This window comes from Eretmochelys imbricata, chromosome 13, assembly GCF_965152235.1.
Source record: "Eretmochelys imbricata isolate rEreImb1 chromosome 13, rEreImb1.hap1, whole genome shotgun sequence".
In the NCBI taxonomy this organism is placed as follows: Eukaryota; Metazoa; Chordata; order Testudines; family Cheloniidae; genus Eretmochelys; species Eretmochelys imbricata.
In genome coordinates this window covers 19870141-19889508 of record NC_135584.1, presented here as the reverse complement: position 1 = coordinate 19889508, position 19368 = coordinate 19870141, and the positions used below count along the sequence as shown (strand labels likewise).

The 19368-nt window shown below is 45.1% G+C and overlaps 1 protein-coding gene across 1 annotated transcript; it reads right to left on the bottom strand.

Annotated features, from left to right (window-relative positions):
• Positions 1–5223: 5223 nt before the first annotated feature.
• Positions 5224–16613, bottom strand: CCN5 (cellular communication network factor 5). Its single transcript, XM_077832559.1, has 5 exons — positions 16554–16613; positions 13349–13565; positions 9406–9657; positions 8614–8816; positions 5224–5247 (listed from the first exon to the last, which is right to left on the bottom strand). Exons 1-5 carry the CDS (start codon positions 16611–16613, stop codon positions 5224–5226), a joined length of 756 nt encoding a protein of 251 aa, XP_077688685.1.
• Positions 16614–19368: the final 2755 nt, after the last annotated feature.

Here is a 19368-nt window from a genome sequence, read left to right as displayed (position 1 = left end):
TGACAGGGGTTATATCAGGATTATCACCATCCTCATCTCATTGCTTTGATGAATAATATGTTTATTACTAATGTTAGCAAATTTGGTGCAATCCCAGACTATTCAGGTAATAGATTCAAGGCCATTTACTTACCAGCTCAAGGTATTAAAGAAGGTGACTGCAAATACTCAGCTGTAATGAGCATGTCAGTGCCAGCCCATTCCCAGTCCTGCCAAACCGTGGCAGGGTGTGCTACCTCTTTAAGAAACTGTCTGAAGCTTACAGCCAACATAGCGTGAGTGCACTCAAGGAGCACCCTGCCACACCCTGGGGGCTGGGCTATATAAACAGGAAGAGGAAGCTGAGTGAGAGAGGGGGTATGGTTGTTATTACAAGGTGTAGACAGTCAGATCATAAGCCTGCCTCCTAGGTGCTTTGTTTCTCTGACTGTAAGTTTGGTGGCTTTGAGCTAAGGGTCTTATGAAGAGGGTTAAGTGGTTCCTTCTTTGACCCAGCACCCAAAGGAAAGGGAGAAAGCCTATCTCAGTCCCAAAACAATAAAAGAACTAGGCACTCTGGTAGCTGGGTTGGTTTGGATGCATTCTTAAAGGGGACTTTTTGTTAGTTTGGTTTGGCTTCCCCCTTCTAGGATTCTGTGAACAACCCCAACCATTCAAAAATCAGAAGCCAGGCCCTATTCTGAGACTTGCACAAAAATCAGGAAATTTTTAAAAACAATACATTAGAGTTTTGATTTGCCTTCTGGCTTTGAGCATTAAGGGTGACCTTTTCAAGCTTTTCTCCACAACTATGAGGACGAGAAACTTACTCTTCTTTAAAAAATGAGACCTGAGGTTCTCACCTAATCACGTGTGCAGTGAGCAAGGGGTCTTCTTAAAAACACCAAATATTGTGAACCTCACAATTAAATTACAAGAGTTGGTTACACTGCATTCTATGGAAAGAACAATCTTTCCAGTTCATTTGCATGTATTCATTTATTATATAGATATTTCCTGCTTAGCTAATCAGTTAGAAATGGCATCTTGCCGAAAAAATAAAGGATAGCAAAGAGGTATATTGAGTCAGTAGTAGTTGAGATAAGAATTTCAGGTTTCCTTGCAAAAACTGTGAGCCGTGGATTTTTTTATCAGTGTAAGAGATGAATTTGAGCAACATTTGAAAAGTATTTAATAAAGGTACCAAAGAGAATTAATTATAAGTTCTTATTGCATGTGCAGCCTGAGCTATGCTCCATTTTTCTGTACAGCTGACTGAAAAATATCAGACATTTTTTTCACCAGTTATCTATATACAGGGACATGGATCAAAATTGTCAACATATTTTATCAAAAGGGGTCACCTTAATGAACAAAGAGTACCCACATTTCATAGAGACATAATGTGTTTAAAGAAAGCATTCCAAAGAGATTTACTCCATGGCTTGAAATGCAGTGTACTCTGCTGGTTAACAAAGAGTATGACTAGAGTTACGCATATTTTTCAGTGAGCATTGCACACTTCTCAGCCAACCACAGGTCAGTTTCACCTTTGGCAGCTGTGCTCTGTCTGCAGGAGAGACAAGTACCATCTGTTGTTCAGACTTTTGTTTCTGCACTCCCAGGGGTGTATTTTGGTGCTGTGTTCACGTGTGTGTGTGTGTGTGTGTGTGGTAGGGAGGGGGATCAACTCTGATGATGACATTTAGGGAACGCAGCCCAAAATGTGGAAAAATATTGGTCCAGATCGTGTAGTCAGGGAGTCAGTGGAGATTTAGCTTGAGTAAGCGCTGAGTGAAGGATGGAGAATTCCGCCCGTAATTTCTCAGGAAGATGAAGAGTGGTTAAAGTAATGTGTATTAATGTTAACTTGACACAATGAGGGAGAGTGAAATGATATTGTAATTTAAATCATCTACACCCTCCTCCCCCCCGTGCCCAAGTGGTACGCATCCTCATGTACAGAGGCACAAACTAATGCATATACACACAACTCAATCATTTGTGTGCCTGCCTAAAGATATAGCCACAGTCCAACAGGTACAATACATACAGTTACATGCACACATCATCTTTTTTCTGTTTGTCCAGTGCCTAACTCAATGGCGTCTGGTCCATGGCTGGGACTCCTAAGTGACACGGTAATACAAATAATAATCATACTATTCATCCATGTACACCCCAGCTGGTACAGATGTATGTATACAGAAATATAGCAAATTAAAATAGAAACCAATGTCATGGAAAGATTTAACAGTGTTTAAGAAACATTGAGAGGCGGCAAACAGCTGACAAAATGTTATGACATTTTAAATGTTTTTATTTTGCCTGCGTTTCTCTTATCAAAATTTAAGCTTCCTGAACTGCAGACATATCCAAGCTGTTTGGGCCTGATTCTGATCTCATTTACACTAGTGTAAATCAGGTATAACTCCACTGATGTTAGTGAAGATTCACCAGCGTAAAACTAGTGTGAGATGAGAACAGGGCCCACTCTCTTTAAGAGATGCACTAATACAATCTATGCAGCTAGGTGAGCACATTTTTATTTTCAGATTCACAAAAACAAAACTGAAATTGCCAGATCTTGTCTGGATTCATAGTCTTAAACACAGCTCTGTTCTAGTTGCAATTCACATTTGTCCATGGGATGAGAAGTGTGTTGCCTCTGCAGATTTAAATCAAGGCCATTAGAGGGCATTTAAACTTCAGTTTTGAATAACCCTAAAAGATTATCACTGAGAAAATAAAGCTCGGGCTGCCTGCAGAATAACTCTCCTCAGCTGCTCCTGCTGGAACAGCCCCTCCGTGTTTGAAGATGGCCCTTTCCCAGCTTTGTGGTTCGTTTGCTGTTTTGCTGCCTTTCTTTTGGCCATGGACTTTAGGTTTTTGTGCTTGGATATTAGGTGGCATGTCTGGAGCTTTGGAATGGGATCACCAGTGTGTGAATTCCTTGTTTGCCTGGTTGAAAGACATGCCAAGCCACTGGTATTGTAGACGGAATGCAGCGATGCTAAAGAGAATGTTTTCTGCTGGATAGGAACCTCATTGTTACTTTCAGAGGGAAGTATTTTCAGAGAAGAAAGGTGAATTAAAACTATCATAAGGAAGACTCCTGTTCTGATGACAATTTGAATATGTGCTATTTATTTGTGTTAGTAGCTGGATATAATGAGCTGATTGTATGTGAATCATAGAACTGTACAAATCAGAGATAAGAACTTATGGTATTAGGTGCCATCTAGTCCTTTCCCTGAAGGTCCGTACAGAATTGTTCCCTACAGTGTTTTTTCTAATGTTTGAGACAATCAATGTCTTGGCATTAGCTGGCAAATTAAAACAAAGCAGAGCAGTATGTGTGACATTTGGGTGAAGGAGCAGCATTGTTGATGCACCCCTCACTTGTGTGTGCACAAACCCTAATGTATATGTGTATCAGGAGTTGGCTGCAGGCATGTTGGGCCTTTGAAAATCTGGCCAGTAAGAAATATATCAAGAAATCATCCCCAGACCTTGGAAAGAAGCATTCCCCTCCTTGCAGGCTACATCTGGAGAAGTAGAAGGATTTAGGGTGGCCATACCTATTTCTTATTCTAAACGTTTTGGTTTTTTATTCATACTTCAATATAGAAGTTCCCAAACTTTTTCTGGGCAACTGTGCCAAGTTAATGGACTCTGAGTCATGCTCTACCAGCAGGTAATGATTGCTTCCATTTGACAGTATCTACCCTGTGGCGCTTGGCCTGCTTCATGCTCCTGTCTCACAGTGGTGAGCAGCCGAAGCTCTATGGAAGGCGCACAATCAAATGGAAGCTAGGCCCAGCATAGAGACTCATCCCAAGATAGAGAGGGGATCCTAGAGTACCAATTGCAAAGGCCGCTGCAGCATAGGCTCCGACTTCTCTGGTGCTGGTGGGTGCTCGACGCCCCCCTGCCCCGACTCCACCCCATCCCACCCCCATTCCAACCCCTTCCCCAAAGTCACCAGCCCAACTCCGACCCCTCCCTGTCCCTATTCCAACCCCTTCCCCAAATCCCCGCCCCAGGCCCACCTCTTCCCCTGAGCGCGCCGCATTCCCGCTCCTTCCCCTCCCTCCTAGAGCTTGTTATGCTGCGAAACAAGCTGTTTCGCAGCGGCAAGCACTGGGAGGAGAAGCGGGGACCCGGCGCGCTCAGGGGAGGAGACAGAGGTGGAGATGAGGTGAGCTGGGGCGGGGTGGGGAGCTTGACTGCCAGTGGGTGCAGAACACCCACCAATTTTTCCCCATGGGTGCTCCAGCCCCAGAGCACCCAGGGAGTTGGTGCTTATGCGCTGAAGCACCCGTGATGCTGTGGATACTGCCCCAGAGCTTGGGAAGGCATTCACTGCTTTAGAGGCACGCATTGGGATAGTCCGAGCCAGACGTTCCCATAGGCAGTGCTGATAGCCGAGCGTTCCATACGGGACCCTAATACAGACAGAGGAGAGGCAGAGATCTGCTAACCTTTAATAATGCTTTTAAATCCATGTACAGGGAATTGCGCTCTTCAGCACTCTCAGGGCCTGAGCCAAAGCCCACTGACATCAATGGGAGTCTGTCCATCGACTTCAGTGAGCCTTGGAGCCAGCCCGGAACGCCGAGCACATTTGTGTCTGAAGATCCAGCCTTACTGTACCCTCCTTGCCTCCCCTACTGCAGTGACTGCTGCATTTGAGCATTTCCTGGGGGATCCCGGCACTCCTAAGAGATCCCTTCACGCGGGTAGCCAGAACCTGCCTGAGAGTGACAGCTCCAGGCTCCACATACAAAGCTAACTCCAGACTAACCCCATTGCTTAATTCTGAATGATAAAAACCTACTTGGAAAAGCAGTGACAGCCTGGCCTGCTGGGGCATTATAATTACTCTCCCACAGAGGGGATCATGCATGATCCCATGAGTGACTGTACCCACACAGCATCATTTCCAAGGGACATACTACAACAGCGGTCACAAGCTGGCAATAAGCTTACGTTGCCACTGCACGGTTTAAAATACACCTCGCAGGATTTCCCCCCATTGTCTAGAGAAACCATAAAGGGCACGAGCAAGAGGCCAGGGATCTTGTTCCAGATTCTTCATCCTCCTTTGCAGCTGAAGTCAGTCAGTTCTTCCCTAGCTTCATTGGGGGTAGAACACCCATTTCTGCTGCAACCGTAGCAACCTGGGCTTGGGTCAGTCTGAGATGAAGTCTTGACACCAAAATCTGAACTGTGTGGGCGGGGCTACAAACCACCTCCTCTTGCCCTCTGGAAAGACAGAGCAGACAGTGTAACTTTTCTCTTACCCACTGACAACGTACAGACAACCCGGAGACTAAAGCATCTTAGAATTGTTTCTCTACTGTCTCTATCAGTGACATGTCTCTTAAACCTGAGTGAGAATGACCTGTTCATTGGAGAGGAATCTCTCATGGCCTTCTAACCGGATGTCACTGCTGTGCTTTAACTTCAGGGACATCACAGATCACCTGAGTTTATTATCCTGCAATCATCCTGGGAGTCGGAATACTATTTTCTTCAAAGGCAGATGATGTCTGGGATAGCATCTGCCCTCTGGCCCATTGATACTGCTTAGTAATTATGTCTAGAGTCATGCTTCACCATCCCCACCACATGTGTGCCAGAACTAACTCCATTTAACACAAGCAGATAGACCAACATTTTCTCCAGGCTGCTGCCTGCCTTCTCTTTCTGTACCCACCAAATATGTATTTATATGCAGTACAACTTTTGTGTTTAGAAGAGCCCTTACACAGACAATGATGTGTAACTCTACCTCCTGTTGACTTCTCTTTACATTCTGTGGGCCAGATTTCCGAAAGGACTTTCTCCCTTTATGGGAGGAATTTGCACCCCCACTTCTATGTCTGCAATTGCATTGCAGACACAAATCAAGTAGTTAGAGGGGCAAATGCTCAGACTTGTGCCTGCAATTCATTTTGCAGGCGTAAGATTGGTGCCACATAGAATCATAAAATCATAGAGTTTAAGGGCAGAAGGGACGATTATGATCATCTAGTCTGACCTCCTGCACATCGTAGGCCACAGAATCTCACCCACCCACTCCTGTAACAAACCCCTAACCTATGTCTGAGCTATTGAAGTCCTCAAATCATGGTTTAAAGACTTCAAGGTGCAAAGAATCCTCTAGCAAGTGACCCGTGCCCCACGCTGCAGAGGAAGGCGAAAAACTCCCAGGGCCTCTGCCAATCTGCCGTGGAGGAAAAATCCTTCCCGACCCCAAATATGGCGATCAGCTAAACCCTGAGCATGTGGGCAAGACTCACTGACCAGACACCCAGGAAAGAATTCTCTGTAGTAACTCAGATCCCACCCCATCTAACATCCCATCACAGGCCATTTGGCTTATTTACCGCTAATAGTCAAAGATCAATTCATTGCCAAAATTAGGCTACCCATCATACATCCCCTCCATAAACTTATCAAGCTTAGTCTTGAAGCCAGATATGTCTTTTGCCCTCACTGCTCCCCTTGGAAGGCAGTTCCAGAACTTCACTCCTCTGATGGTTAGAAACCTTCATCTAATTTCAAGTCTAAACTTCCTGAAGGCCAGTTTATATCCATTTGTTCTTGTGTCCACATTGGTACTGAGCTTAAATAATTCCTCTCCCTCCCTGGAATTTATCCCTCTGACATATTTTTAGAGAGCAATCATATCTCCCCTCAACCTTCTTTTGGTTAGGCTAAACAAGCCAAGCTCTTTGAGTCTCCTTTCAAAAGACAGGTTTTCCATTCCTCGGATCATCCTAGTAGCCCTTCTCTGTACCTGTTCCAGTTTGAATTCATCCTTCTTAAACATGGGAGACCAGAACTGCACACAGTGTTCCAGGTGAGGTCTCACCAGTGCCTTGTATAATGGTACTAACACTTCCTTATCTCGACTGGAAATACCTCTCCTGATGCATCTCAAGACTGTATTAGCTTTTTTGACAGCCATATCACATTGGCGGCTCATAGTCATCCTGTGATCAACCAATACTCTGAGGTCCTTCTCCTCCTCTGTTACTTCCAACTGATGCATTTCCAGCTTATAACAAAAATTCTTGTTATTAATCCCTAAATGTATGACCTTGCACTTTTCACTATTAAATTTCATACTATTACTATTACTCCAGTTACAAGGTCATCCAGATCTTCTTGTATGATATCCCGGTTCTTCTCTGTATTGGCAATACCTCCCAGCTTTGTGTCATCCACAAACTTCATTAGCACATTCCCACTTTTTGTGCCAACGTCAGTAATAAAAAGATTAAATAAGATTGTTCTCCTCTTCCTCATCACAGTCCTAGCCAGGGTTGTCTCTGGTGTATTATCTATACCTCTGCATTATCCAAATCCCTTCCTGGTTCCACACCAAGCAGAGGGCATGTATGTCAGTGGTTCTCAACCTGGGGTACATGTACCACTGGGGGTACACAGAGGTCTTCCAGGGGGCACATCAACGTATCTAGATATTTGCCTAGTTTTACAACATACATAAAAAGCACTAGCAAAGTACAAACAAACTAAAATTTCATACCATGACTTGTTTATACTGCTCTATATACCATACACTGAAATGTAAGTACAATATTTATATTCCAATTGATTTATTTTATAATTATATGGTAAAAATGAGAAAGTGAGCAATTTTTCAGTAATAGTGTGCTGTGACACATTTGTATTTTTACGTCTGATTTTGTAAGCAAATAGTTTTTAAATGAGGTGAAACTTGGGGATACGTGAGACAAATCAGACCCCTGAAAGGGGTACAGTACTCTGGAAAGGTTGAGAGCCACTGATGTATGTCATGCTGGGGGATAAGGAAGGAATTCAAATAATGCAGAGGTTTGGATAATATGATTTTGGATAAACAGCAGTATACTGTATATTGATTTAAGAAAAATCACACCCCCAACTGACTTAGTTAGACCAGTATAAAAGTCATTGGGTAGGCCAGTCCTCAGTGTGAGCATAACTTACCCTGTAGGATGGTGACAGCTAACGCTACTCACAGGAGATATTAAAAGGTAGCCGATAAAGGAGGGAAGGCCCACAATGGCACATTAGTTTGCCACTTCAAATTTACAAGGGAATGTCACAGACATTCTTTTGAGGGGTTCATAGCTTAATAAAAAGCTCTATTATTCCTGGGATCAAACTGGCTTCAGCTCAGTCCCGATTTGATGTAGATGACACTGATAATAAGGAGAAAACATCAGGGGACCAGAGGAGTTGTGAATGCACCTTCTGTCAGAGGGTATGTCCAGGCTTTGCCAATTCCATTAGCAGTCTCTGGGTAATGTTGGACCCTTCACTGCTCTTGGAGTCACATAGTTCGTGGGCAAAAACTCAGGTTTGCACCACTCAGTTTAGTTTCAGGTTTGGATTTTCTAGCTGCAGTTTGTGCTTGCAAAAAGGAGACAGCCTTTCTGAGAAGCTTACCCTGGCACACAGCTAGCTTGTGACTGGTCCATGTGTGTGCACAGGCGGCTAAGAGGGTTACAGTGGTTCTTACGCCAGAGTGGTGGTTGGGATTTCCTTTTTCTATAAAATCTGTTGCCAACTACAGACCTGCTAGCAGCGTTTTACTGGCTGAAGCCCAGCACTTACTGTATTAGATGTTCCTGGGAGAGCCTGGCAGGGTCTAAGCATGCACAGACGTTGGTGAGTTTCGAGCCTGCAGTACCGATTCTGGTTTGACACCCGTGTAGAAATCCCCATGCCACAGGTTGCAGAGCAGGCACCCCACTCTGTGCTCCATGCGTCACAGAGGTAGGAAAAGCTTGCTGATGCTGTCCCAGGCGGCCTAAGCACTGGACATGGAAAGAGACTTTTAAGCCACGCACAAATGTACTTTGCTCTGGGTCAGTGGTACGAATCCAGCTCAGGCTGGTAGTGACCAAGGAGCACCTGCAGTCTGGGAAAGGAGTTGGGGGTGGGGTTTCTCCTTTTGCTGTCCGAGGTTGATGAGTGAATGGGCCATGGAGACCAGGGGTTCTCAAACTGGGGGTCGTGAGGTTATTATCTCAGGGGTCGTGAGCTGTCAGCCTCCACCCCAAACCCCGCTTTGCCTCCAGCATTTATAATGGTGGTAAATATATTAAAAAGTGTTTTTAATTTATTAGGGGGGTTGCACTCAGAGACTTGCTATGTGAAAGGGGTCACCAGTACAAAGTTTGAGAACCACTGATATAGATTGATCTGTCATCCCACCCTTAGAGGGCTCCCTCCAGAACAAAGATAAGGCATTTTTAGGTACTGTTGCTTAGTTGCTCACTGTTGCAGGTTACACAATGTAAGGAACCCAATTGCAAGAACAGGTTTCATTTGGTTTAACCCTTTCAGTGTTGAATGTACCTTCCAGGGATGTTACTTTACCTATAGGGGCACTCAGGACTTTACCTGGCTTGGCATCCTGAAGGAAGTGACTGTTTTGCTTCTCACAGATCCATTCCTGACAGCACTTCCCTGGGACCGCCACACGCCTCGGATGGGGACAGTCCGGAGTGGGCAGGCGGACATCCTCACTGCAGAGGGGAACGCAGGTAAAACCTCCGTCTGAGCAGCGGCACTGGATCTTACAGCTGGGCTGGAACACCTCACCGTCTTGATAGACCTTTCCATTCACCTCGCAGCTGTCGTCTCCTTCCTCAACTGCAACCAACACCCAAAGTAACCCAATAGTAACAAAGCGACCAATCAAACGCAGAGAGAAGGACTCAGGTTCCACTGAGGGCAAACATACAATAATTACAAAGGGGACTCCGTTATTTGTGGGCTCAGCTTAGGGTCTGATCCAAAGCCCACTGAAATCAGAGTGTCTTTCCATTAACTCCAAAGGGCTTTGCATCTGACCCAGAATGGCTAGGTGAAGGAGGTAACCGACCAGATTAGCCAGGTGGTTGGCTTTGCTGGGGCTGTGATAAACTACAGTGTCTATCTGGTGAGCTCCTCATGCCAGGTATTGCGTTTTTCTCCTGGCTCAGGGGGTGGTGATCACAATGTAAGTGCCTGGGCAAAGAGAAGTAGCTGAATTTTCTCTGTTGACCACCATGCATGCTTGTGGTACCGGATATAAATATTAAATAAGAATAGAGCTGGTCTAATAGTGATGTAATTTATTTTCAAATAAACCTTTTAGTGCAAAGAACTCTTGGATTAATTCTTTAAAGAATATATTTTGTCCCTCTGCGGAGCTGGTGAGAGAATGAAAACAATGATGTGTGCTTAGTTCTGAGACAAATGCCAAAATGCGTCGGATAATCTATTCACGATGAATCATTGGACCAGCACTAACTAATAAATAAATAATAACCATCAGTGTGTAGCACGTTCTGCGGGGACACTCAAAGTCCAGACTTCTTAGTATTCTCTGCTGCCAGATGGTAGCAGCCAGCCACTGCGGCAGCTCACCAGAATCCCTCATCAGAGGCTGAGCTCATTCTGTGTGCATCCAGCCCATTTCCTCAGCTGAGCCTGGAACCTGGACCGTCACTGGCCACAGGCAGCAGCTCTTGTAGGGGATTCCTCACTGGAGGAAGGAACAAGACAACTGGAGTTTTGCTGCGTTTCTCTTGAGAGGGAGTCGCTCACAATATGATTGACACACTGAATGTAAAGCTCTCAGGCTGCTGCCTCCCTGTTCTGGGTGGAGTCAGAACCCCAAAGACTTCCTCTTGGGGCAAGTCTGCAGTACAAAATTAAGTCAACCTAAGTTACATTGATGTGCAACCAACTGCAGTAATTGAATCGCTTTTACATGTCATAGAATCATAGAATATCAGGGTTGGAAGGGACATCAGGAGGTCATCTAGTCCAACCCCCTGCTCAAAGCAGGACCAATCCCCAATTAAATCATCCCAGCCAGGGCTTTGTCAAGCCTGACCTTAAAAACTTCTAAGGAAGGAGATTCTGCCACCTCCCTAGGTAACGCATTCCAGTGTTTCACCACCCTCCTAGTGAAAAAGTTTTTCCTAATATCCAACCTAAACCGCCCCCACTGCAACTTGAGACCATTACTCCTTTTCCTGTCCACTTCTACCACTGAGAATAATCTAGAACCGTCCTCTCTGGAACCACCTCTCAGGTAGTTGAAAGCAGCTATCAAATCCCCCCTCATTCTTCTCTTCTGCAGACTAAACAATCCCAGTTCCCTCAGCCTCTCCTCATAAGTCATGTGTTCCAGACCCCTAATCATTTTTGTTGCCCTTCGCTGGACTCTCTCCAATTTATCCTCATCCTTCTTGTAGTGTGGGGCCCAAAACTGGACACAGTACTCCAGATGAGGCCTCACCAATGTCGAATAGAGGGGGACGATCACGTCCCTCGATCTGCTTGCTATGCCCCTACTTATACATCCCAAAATGCCATTGGCCTTCTTGGCAACAAGGGCATACTGCTGACTCATATCCAGCTTCTCGTCCACTGTCACCCCTAGGTCCTTTTCCGCAGAACTGCTGCCTAGCCATTCGGTCCCTAGTCTGTAGCTGTCCATTGGGTTCTTCCGTCCTAAGTGCAGGACCCTGCACTTATCCTTATTGAACCTCATCAGATTTCTTTTGGCCCAATCCTCCAATTTGTCTAGGTCCCTCTGTATCCTATCCCTGCCCTCCAGCGTATCTACCACTCCTCCCAGTTTAGTATCATCCGCAAATTTGCTGAGAGTGCAATCCACACCATCCTCCAGATCATTTATGAAGATATTGAACAAACTTCACTCCTTGTGTTGGCAGTATGTCCCCTCACCAGGAGCGTTTGTGCCCATTTAACTGTCAGTGTGGGGAATTGTGGGATGGCTTGTGAAGGCCACAACAGTTGATGTAAGGAACACAGTGTTACACTGACACCGTGTCAACCTAACTACATTGACCTAAGTGCTACTCCTCTTGCAGGGGTGGAGTTAGTGAGTTGGTGTCATGGGCGAGTTACATCAGTGGGAGAGACATTTTAGTGTAGACACTTACAGAGTTAGGTTGATATAAGCTGCCTTACATCGACCTAACTCTGTAGTGTAGTGTAAACTAAGCCTTAAAAGTGGTACAGGCTGTGCCAGCTTCCCCTGGATGGAAAGTACTTTTGAGGAGCAGCAGCCACATGGTCCCATGGCCCATGTGCTTTGAAGGTCTCATTTGAGAAGATAGAAGGGGAGCAGGTATAGGACAGAACCCTATTCTCATTGCCTGTGTCATCGGCAGGAGAAATGTGTCATCAGCAGGAGAAATGTACCCTGGCAGAGACGTACCCTGTGTGGGATTGTAGGAAGCTGTGTTCTTGCCTGAGAGGGTCCTGAAGGGATAAACTAAGATTGAATTGGACTGAAGAGTGTCAGGCCACTGAGAGAGTGATTGAAGAGTGTGTGTCTGTGTCTGTGTGTGAGAGCAACAGACAGAAAGAGAGAGAGAGAAGAGCTTCTCAATACAGTCTATTGCTTCTCCTCCAAAGGGGTCCCATCCTCCTTCCCAACCTTCTCGCCTGCTTCCTTGTGAATTGCTCAGAGAAGAGGTTCATCAGCCTACGAGAGAACCATGGACACTTTACTTTGCAAATGTCCTTCATGTCTGCAAAGTTTTAGGACTGTGACAGCCCTACTGCCCCCTAGCACAGCACAAAGCCCAGTGGTATGGGAGCTTAGGTACTATGGTATTGAGCATCCCAGAAATACCTAAAAAAGACAGGTAAGTCCTCCAAACTAGCAGCAACTGCCATTTCTTGGGAACCCCCCAAAGGAAGTGATTCTGTTGCCCATTAGCTCTTGTAACCGGGGAAGGTTTGATGTTTGCTCAGCTCACATCCCTGTCAGCTGACTTGAGCTCTCGGAGGAGGACAGGAACTCAAGGAGTGTTTGTTGAGTTTGTTTACGCTCCTGTGAGAACTCCAGATAGAACAGAAGTTGATGATGTGGCATAAAACTGTGTCTGTTCCCTGCGCTGAGGTCAGAGCCTTTGTTTAACAGGCATGTTTTGGGGGTTAAATGTCGGATCTGGGGTTCCATATAAGCATGTTCCAGATAAATTTCAGCCCTCTCTACCCTGGGACAGTTGTTTCCTTTGCTATCTCTGTGGGTTGGTTGATACTGGGGACATTTCCCTCAAAATTCTAACTGGCTTTGAAACCGGGTCAGCAAAACCATCTTGCAAACCGGTTTGAGCTACAGCGCAGAGCAGACACCAGGGGTCCAGAACCACTTTTTATTAACCACTCCCCTGACAGCGGGTCAGGCTACCTGGTCTGGCTGCAGCTCCCAACCGTTTTAGGATGGGGTTAGCTGAACAGGCTGGGATTTGGGGGAGATGTTCCCCCGGTGTCAGCCAGGCTTTAATGAAAAGAGTGAGAGGAATGTGCTCACAGTTGCAGGTTCCTCCTCTCTCCAGGCGGGCATCACTGTAATCACAGATGAGGCCCTGGCTCCGATCACACACATTGAGGTGATTGCAGGGCTCTCCCAGCCGTCGCGCGCATATCCTGCAGCAGCCGCATCCGTCCAGAACCAGAGGGGAGCCGGGAGGGCAGCGGGGCGGGATCCAGGGGCAGTAACATGGTGTCCGGCAGAGCTGAGTACAGACCTGCGGAAGCAAAACCATAAGTGTTCACAAAGGGTTTTTCCTTAGCTTGATGCTGCAACCTTACAGTGAATCCCACTGAGTTCACCTCAGGCTTGCTAGGGGTTTAATTTCATGGGGGTCAGGGTTTTGTTCCCAGCATGACTCAGGAGACTCTGCATTCCACAGAGAGGCTTCAAGATAGATCTGAAAACAACTGTTCCTATAGGGCTTGATACCACAAGATTCTGAGCATCTTCAGCCCCCACAGAAACCAATGAGATTCAAGGATGCTCAGCACTGCACAGCATTAAGCCCCAGATTAGAAATTACTCAGAATGAATTGCAGGGGGCATCCTATGTACTGGTCCAGTTTTGATTTAACAAACCAATGAGAATTGGTCTTACTGCATTGTCTCTTTATTTCCTCCAGTACCTGAGTCTCCCTCTCTTTCCCCCTAACCTTAATGACCATGTTTTGCAGTGAGGCCTTGGGAATGTCACATAATGGCTTTGTGCCTCAGTTTCCCCATTGGTAAAATGAGGCTGATAATACTGACCTGCCCTGGAACAGGGGTTTGAGTTAATTATTTTTTACACAGTACTTTGAAAATGTAAAGTACTAGGTAAGCATTAAGCATTGTTACCATTTTGGTACTTTAATGGGAGTTTAGCCTGAGAACAGGCAGTAAGGACTGAATAGAAACTGAGTCACAGCCTCAGGACTTGGCCCAACAACAACTCTACACACCAACACAGTGTGGCTGTGCAAAAAAGATGCAGGTGTTAGACAACAGCTCCTAAGTGTGTTACATTGTTAATAAGCTGTGCCGGTCTGTACTGTTGTGGAGCGGTTAAAATGTGAGTTATTGACATACAGTAGTACATTGGAACAGCTTCCCTGCAGGCATTACATCGTATCAGACCAGTGGGACATCTTACCATCTTCTATGGGTACCCAAAATTAGGCTTGCTTAATCAAATGAGTGAAACTAAACGAGTGTCACTACTTCTTGCTTTGGCCCCTAGTGTGCCCTTAGTGATGTTCTGAGCCCCAGCTGCTGCAGCCTCTGCACCAATTTGGCCAGTTGTGCAAGTGGCACACTTGGCTGAAATTTTCAAACAATGGAAACTTAGTTGTGCTTGGAAAATATAGCTGCTCAGATAGAATGGATAATTGCTTAGGAAAGTTTTTGCACAAATGCCTGTTTGCACGGACAGTCAGCTGATTTGCAGTGCAGTGACCTGCTGGAGTTTAGGTAGGTAGATAGATATAAATATCGATTATCCATTCTGCATGCACAATTACCTGTGTGCAAATATATTTCACAGACACAGGAAGGTCCCTGTTTGCAAATCTGGCTGTGAACATTAATATGTTATCACAGAAAAAATATCAGGAGCTATTCATTTGTATTTTTCAAGTGAATTCATTGCTGGTGAAAAATGCTGGATTGATAGCCCCCTTGTGTACAACATGAACAGCAGCAGAGTAAATTTCCTGACAACGCACACTACCCCTACCAATGTGCCATGCATTCCTGCCTACTAAATGAAGCCAGAGCAGAGTTCAGTCTCCATGCTGATTCAGACCTTGGCTTCTCTGCTGTGACTGACAATGAGGGAAGCAATCCGTGGATTTCACTGGAATGTTCATATTAATTACCATCTTCCTTTCCCTCTTTCATTAGCAGCATGTCTCATAGCAACACCCTCCCATTCTGCAGCCTACACCTGGACAGAGTGGATCTTGGTGCTGCTGTTTATTTTCCTCATCAGCAGCAGTGCCACTCACATGATGACCCTTTATCTCCCTGTAGTAACTTCAGTGGCAGGCGCGAGAGTCAAATGTATCCAAGATAGCTAGCACAGTCCCCTCTTTAATACACTTCTATTATTTAATTATGTTTTTACTGAGACAAAAAGCGTAGTGAGATTTACAGGAATAACAATAGGTACAACAGCTACAGTTACACTGGCTAGGATGAAATAACAAGAGCTAACAATCATCATTCTTCAGGAAATAAGTTGAGAGCTATAAGGATCAGGAAGAAATTTTTCTTCATGTATAGCTTTGTCCAGATGTATCTTTATAATGGATTTTCATTTTCCTATGAAATATCTATTATAGGCCACTATTGGGGAAAGATTATCCAGATGATTGATCTGATCTGGTTCCATTAATCCTGTTTTCCTCTGTTCCTTTGTAGTTAGCTTGTCCTTAGATGACAATTTGTCCTAATGATTAAAGGCCAAAAGTATGCGGGTTAAAATTCAAACAGGCATCACATTGCAATGATCTCAATGCTTGTGGTGTGTCCAACTTGAGGAATTCAAGCAGCATTTCAAGAAATTTGCAACTGAAAAATTCAAAAGTTTTAAATTTTCCTGCTCTTTGCAAAGGGAATTGTTTCTCACAGCACTTCAGATTCAGGAAAAAATTTGGTTTTAGAGCAACCAAAATCCTGTAGGAGGCATCAGCCGTACATGTGCTTCACTACATCTTGGGAGTGAAAACTGGATAATGACTGAGTAATCCTGAAAAAGCCGTGCGGGTTACTTGGCTCTGTGTCCCCAGAGGCTTCAGTGCAGGACAATGAATCTGGAGAAGTAGGTCTATAAACCATTACATACAATTGTCTGCAGGTAGCAGGTATGCATGCTGGAGCCTTGGACACAATTAATAATGGAGATGGGTCATGCATATAGGTCCAAACTTACCTTTGTTGTCATTCCTCTGTCTTTAGTGGAATTGCACTAGAGATACACGTGGCTCATTAATTTTAAATCATTGCTACTTAATTCAACATTTTCCTGATAGTCATGAACTCCCTGCCTCTACCTTCAAGGGGTTGCATGAATATGATGCATTCTGCAGCATGCATACTAATAAACTTGGTAAGATCTTTGAATTGTTGCAGTTACAAAGCTAGTTTCTATTGGTTACAGGTTGCTTTGTAAGTAAGAACCAAAAGCTTCCTTGACTAAGAATAAAGCCCCCAGCTTCCTTACCTTGGAAAGGACGCAGAGAAGAGAGAAGAAGAGAAGCTGCTTTTCCAGTTGGCTTCTCATGCTGCCTTACTCTCTGGCACTTCAGCACATCAGTCCCCAGGCACTTTGGAGGCAGCAATGTGTTTGCAGTTTTAAAAGTCTCGGAGTAAGGTCCTGCTGGTGTTTATACTCTTCCCTGCTCTGATGTCACTCACAGGCTCCAATATAAACATGAGTAGGTTTGGACAAGCATCAAGATTCTTTTTTTCCCCCCAAACCCACATTCCAGCTGACATTTCCACTCACTTCAAGGTGAGAATGTGCAGCCCACTGAGAAAGCAAAAAGAAGGGAGAGTCTCCCATGGGCTTGAAGGAGCAGGAGAAGCAGCAGAAGAGGGGAGAATGGGCTGTACTAGAATGCAGGAAAGTGTGCACAGCACAGAGAGACTGCAGTAGGGAATGGCAAACTGGCCATAGCTGAGGTTGGTATGAAAGCTCCATGCTTAGTTACCATTTCCTGCTGTTTCAAACTCAAAATGAATAGAACCTATTTGTTTACTGAACTATTTCCTTGCTGATTTTGAATTTCTAGCCTGCAGGACCTATTCATCCCTGGATTTGTACGTTAAAGTGATTCCACTTTTTATAAACCTTTTTCTGGAATATCTGCCCCATTCTCACATTTCCTGCCAGTGGAAAATCAACATACACAGATAATCTGGCATCCCCCCAAACTCGTGACCAGGACATTGGAACAACCAGAGAGAAGCCTGCCCCAGGGAATCCATCCTAGGTTTTACACTGAGCCCACATGTTGGGATAGGACTTTGAAAGTGGAGAGGGTCAGGATGCTGTGTTGTTACTCAGGCAGTGTGGCTATCTCAGGGTTATGTACCTCACTCACTATGGAAGTTCAGTGAGTTGCTTTAGGCTCCCAGAAACTGAGGACACGAAGTTTGCAAGGTGAGCTTCTCTCACTAATTTCAGGTTTATCTCCTCTAAGTCGAGGTGTTGCATTAACACTGAAGAACTGATTTGTTGCAGTGGCTCACCAGCCTGTTGCACAGAGCTTCTGTTGCTGAGAGCGATTATTTAAAGGGTGTGTTCAGTTTTTACTACATGCAGGGGTGTTGGTGTCTGCAAAGGGCAGGTACAAGGGGCATCTGAGGGCCTAAAATCTGGCCCTTACAGCACAGTTGCCAATCCCTAGTGTTGAAAAATGATGAGGCAGGCCCTAAAAAATCATGAGATTTTTAAGCCAAAATTTTGGGTGCTTTTTATTTGCCTTCTGGTGTTAAACCATTTGGGCGGTGGGGGTCACAGTCTCCAAGTTTTCTCCAAAACCAAAACAGCTAGAAACTTACTTTAAAAAAAAGAAAAGAAAAGAAAGCAGAAATTCATGAGTGCAGGAGGTGGGGCTTTAAGAAAAATACCAACTATCTCGAGACTTGGGATAAAATCATGAGAGTTGGTAACACTGGGGCGGGGGGACTATGTTGCCATTTGCCACTTCTAACAGGACCTTGCATAGAGGGATGGGCATGATCTCCACAATCCAAAGGGGAGGGCACGGTACCACGGCTGGATTAAGGCAATCTGCAATAGATATACCATGACACTGAGTCCCTTGTAGCTCTAACCCCATGGTTCCACTCCCGCCCCATTGACCCCACTGAGGACCATCCAGGGGTCACATATTGCGCTCAGTCTGGTACTACTGCTGGTAGGGGACATCTCCTAAGGTCTGTATCCTACCTTTGAGGAACACTGGTACAGCAGGGGTCAAGAAAGGATTCTCCCCCGTTGTATTCTGGGGTTTTGTTTTGTTATCTCCCTCCTCTGAAGCACCACAGATGGCCACAGCTGGAGATGAGACACTGGATGGGGTTGGCCGGTGCTCTGAAGTGGTACAGAGAATTCTCTCTCTCAGGTGCTGGCTGGCTGGTTCTTGCTCATGTGCTCAGAGTCTAACTGACTACCGTATGTGGGGCAGGGAAGGAATTTTCCACCCAGGTCAGACTGGCAGTGAGCTTGGAGGGGTTTCAGTTTCTTCTGCAGTATGGGGTGCGGGTCAATTGCCAGAATTATCTGGGTGCATTTGATCTAATAAATTCCCTGCCATTGCACAGGCTTTGGACACTAGTGCACCTTGGTCCCTCCTATTCTTCTGCGGTCTGTGATATTTTGGTCTAATTTTGGTTGTTGGGTTTAGTGGGCAGGTGCTGGGTGGTGTTGGGGTCCTGTAATACTGGATGATCTGGTCGTCCCTTCTGGCCTCAAGATCTGTGACTCTAATTCCAGTGTGGGCTGCATGTGTTAACTACTTCTAGCGATGACCTATATGCCAGTCATGGTATGGAGCTGGTGAGATTTCCCCTAGCTCTGTGCCTGATGGAAACCACTGGAACCTTTATTTGTATGTCTTTGTATCAGTGTTTACTCTAAAGTGAAGTAAAGGGCTAAAATGACAATTAGCAGGAAAAGACATTTTTCTCTTTTTTCCTGGGTGCAAACTGTCAAAGCCCTCGTGTCACTGAGATTGCCTGAAAGGGAAGAAAAAAATAAAAGAAACTTTTGTCACTGTAACATCAGTCTTAGATCTCTGCTCCTGTCTTTTTGCTGTACAAGCCTTCTGCATTGCTTGGTACTTGAAAGCAGATGCTACAAAGAATACGCAAAGAAAGAAAGAAAGCAGATGCTACAAAGAATACGCTACCAGGAACATATCTGTTCTTAAAACTTAGAGCAGGAATGGAAAGAGTGGATCAAGAAAATACTTGGACATTTTCAGTTACCAACTTGATTCTCCACCTCCTTATTACCCAGCTGTCTGTGG

Excerpts from the sequence above, each read along its gene's own strand:
- CCN5 (XM_077832559.1), bottom strand. The coding sequence starts at position 16,613 with ATGAGAAGCCAACTGGAAAAGCAGCTTCTCTTCTTCTCTCTTCTCTGC. Across the intron at positions 13,566-16,553 it reads TTCTCTGCGTCCTTTCCAAG|GTCTGTACTCAGCTCTGCCG; the intron begins GTAAGGAAGCTG and ends TTGCTTCCGCAG. Across the intron at positions 5,248-8,613 it reads TCCCAGGAACATCTAATACA|AGGGCAAGAGGAGGTGGTTT; the intron begins GTAAGTGCTGGG and ends CTGTCTTTCCAG.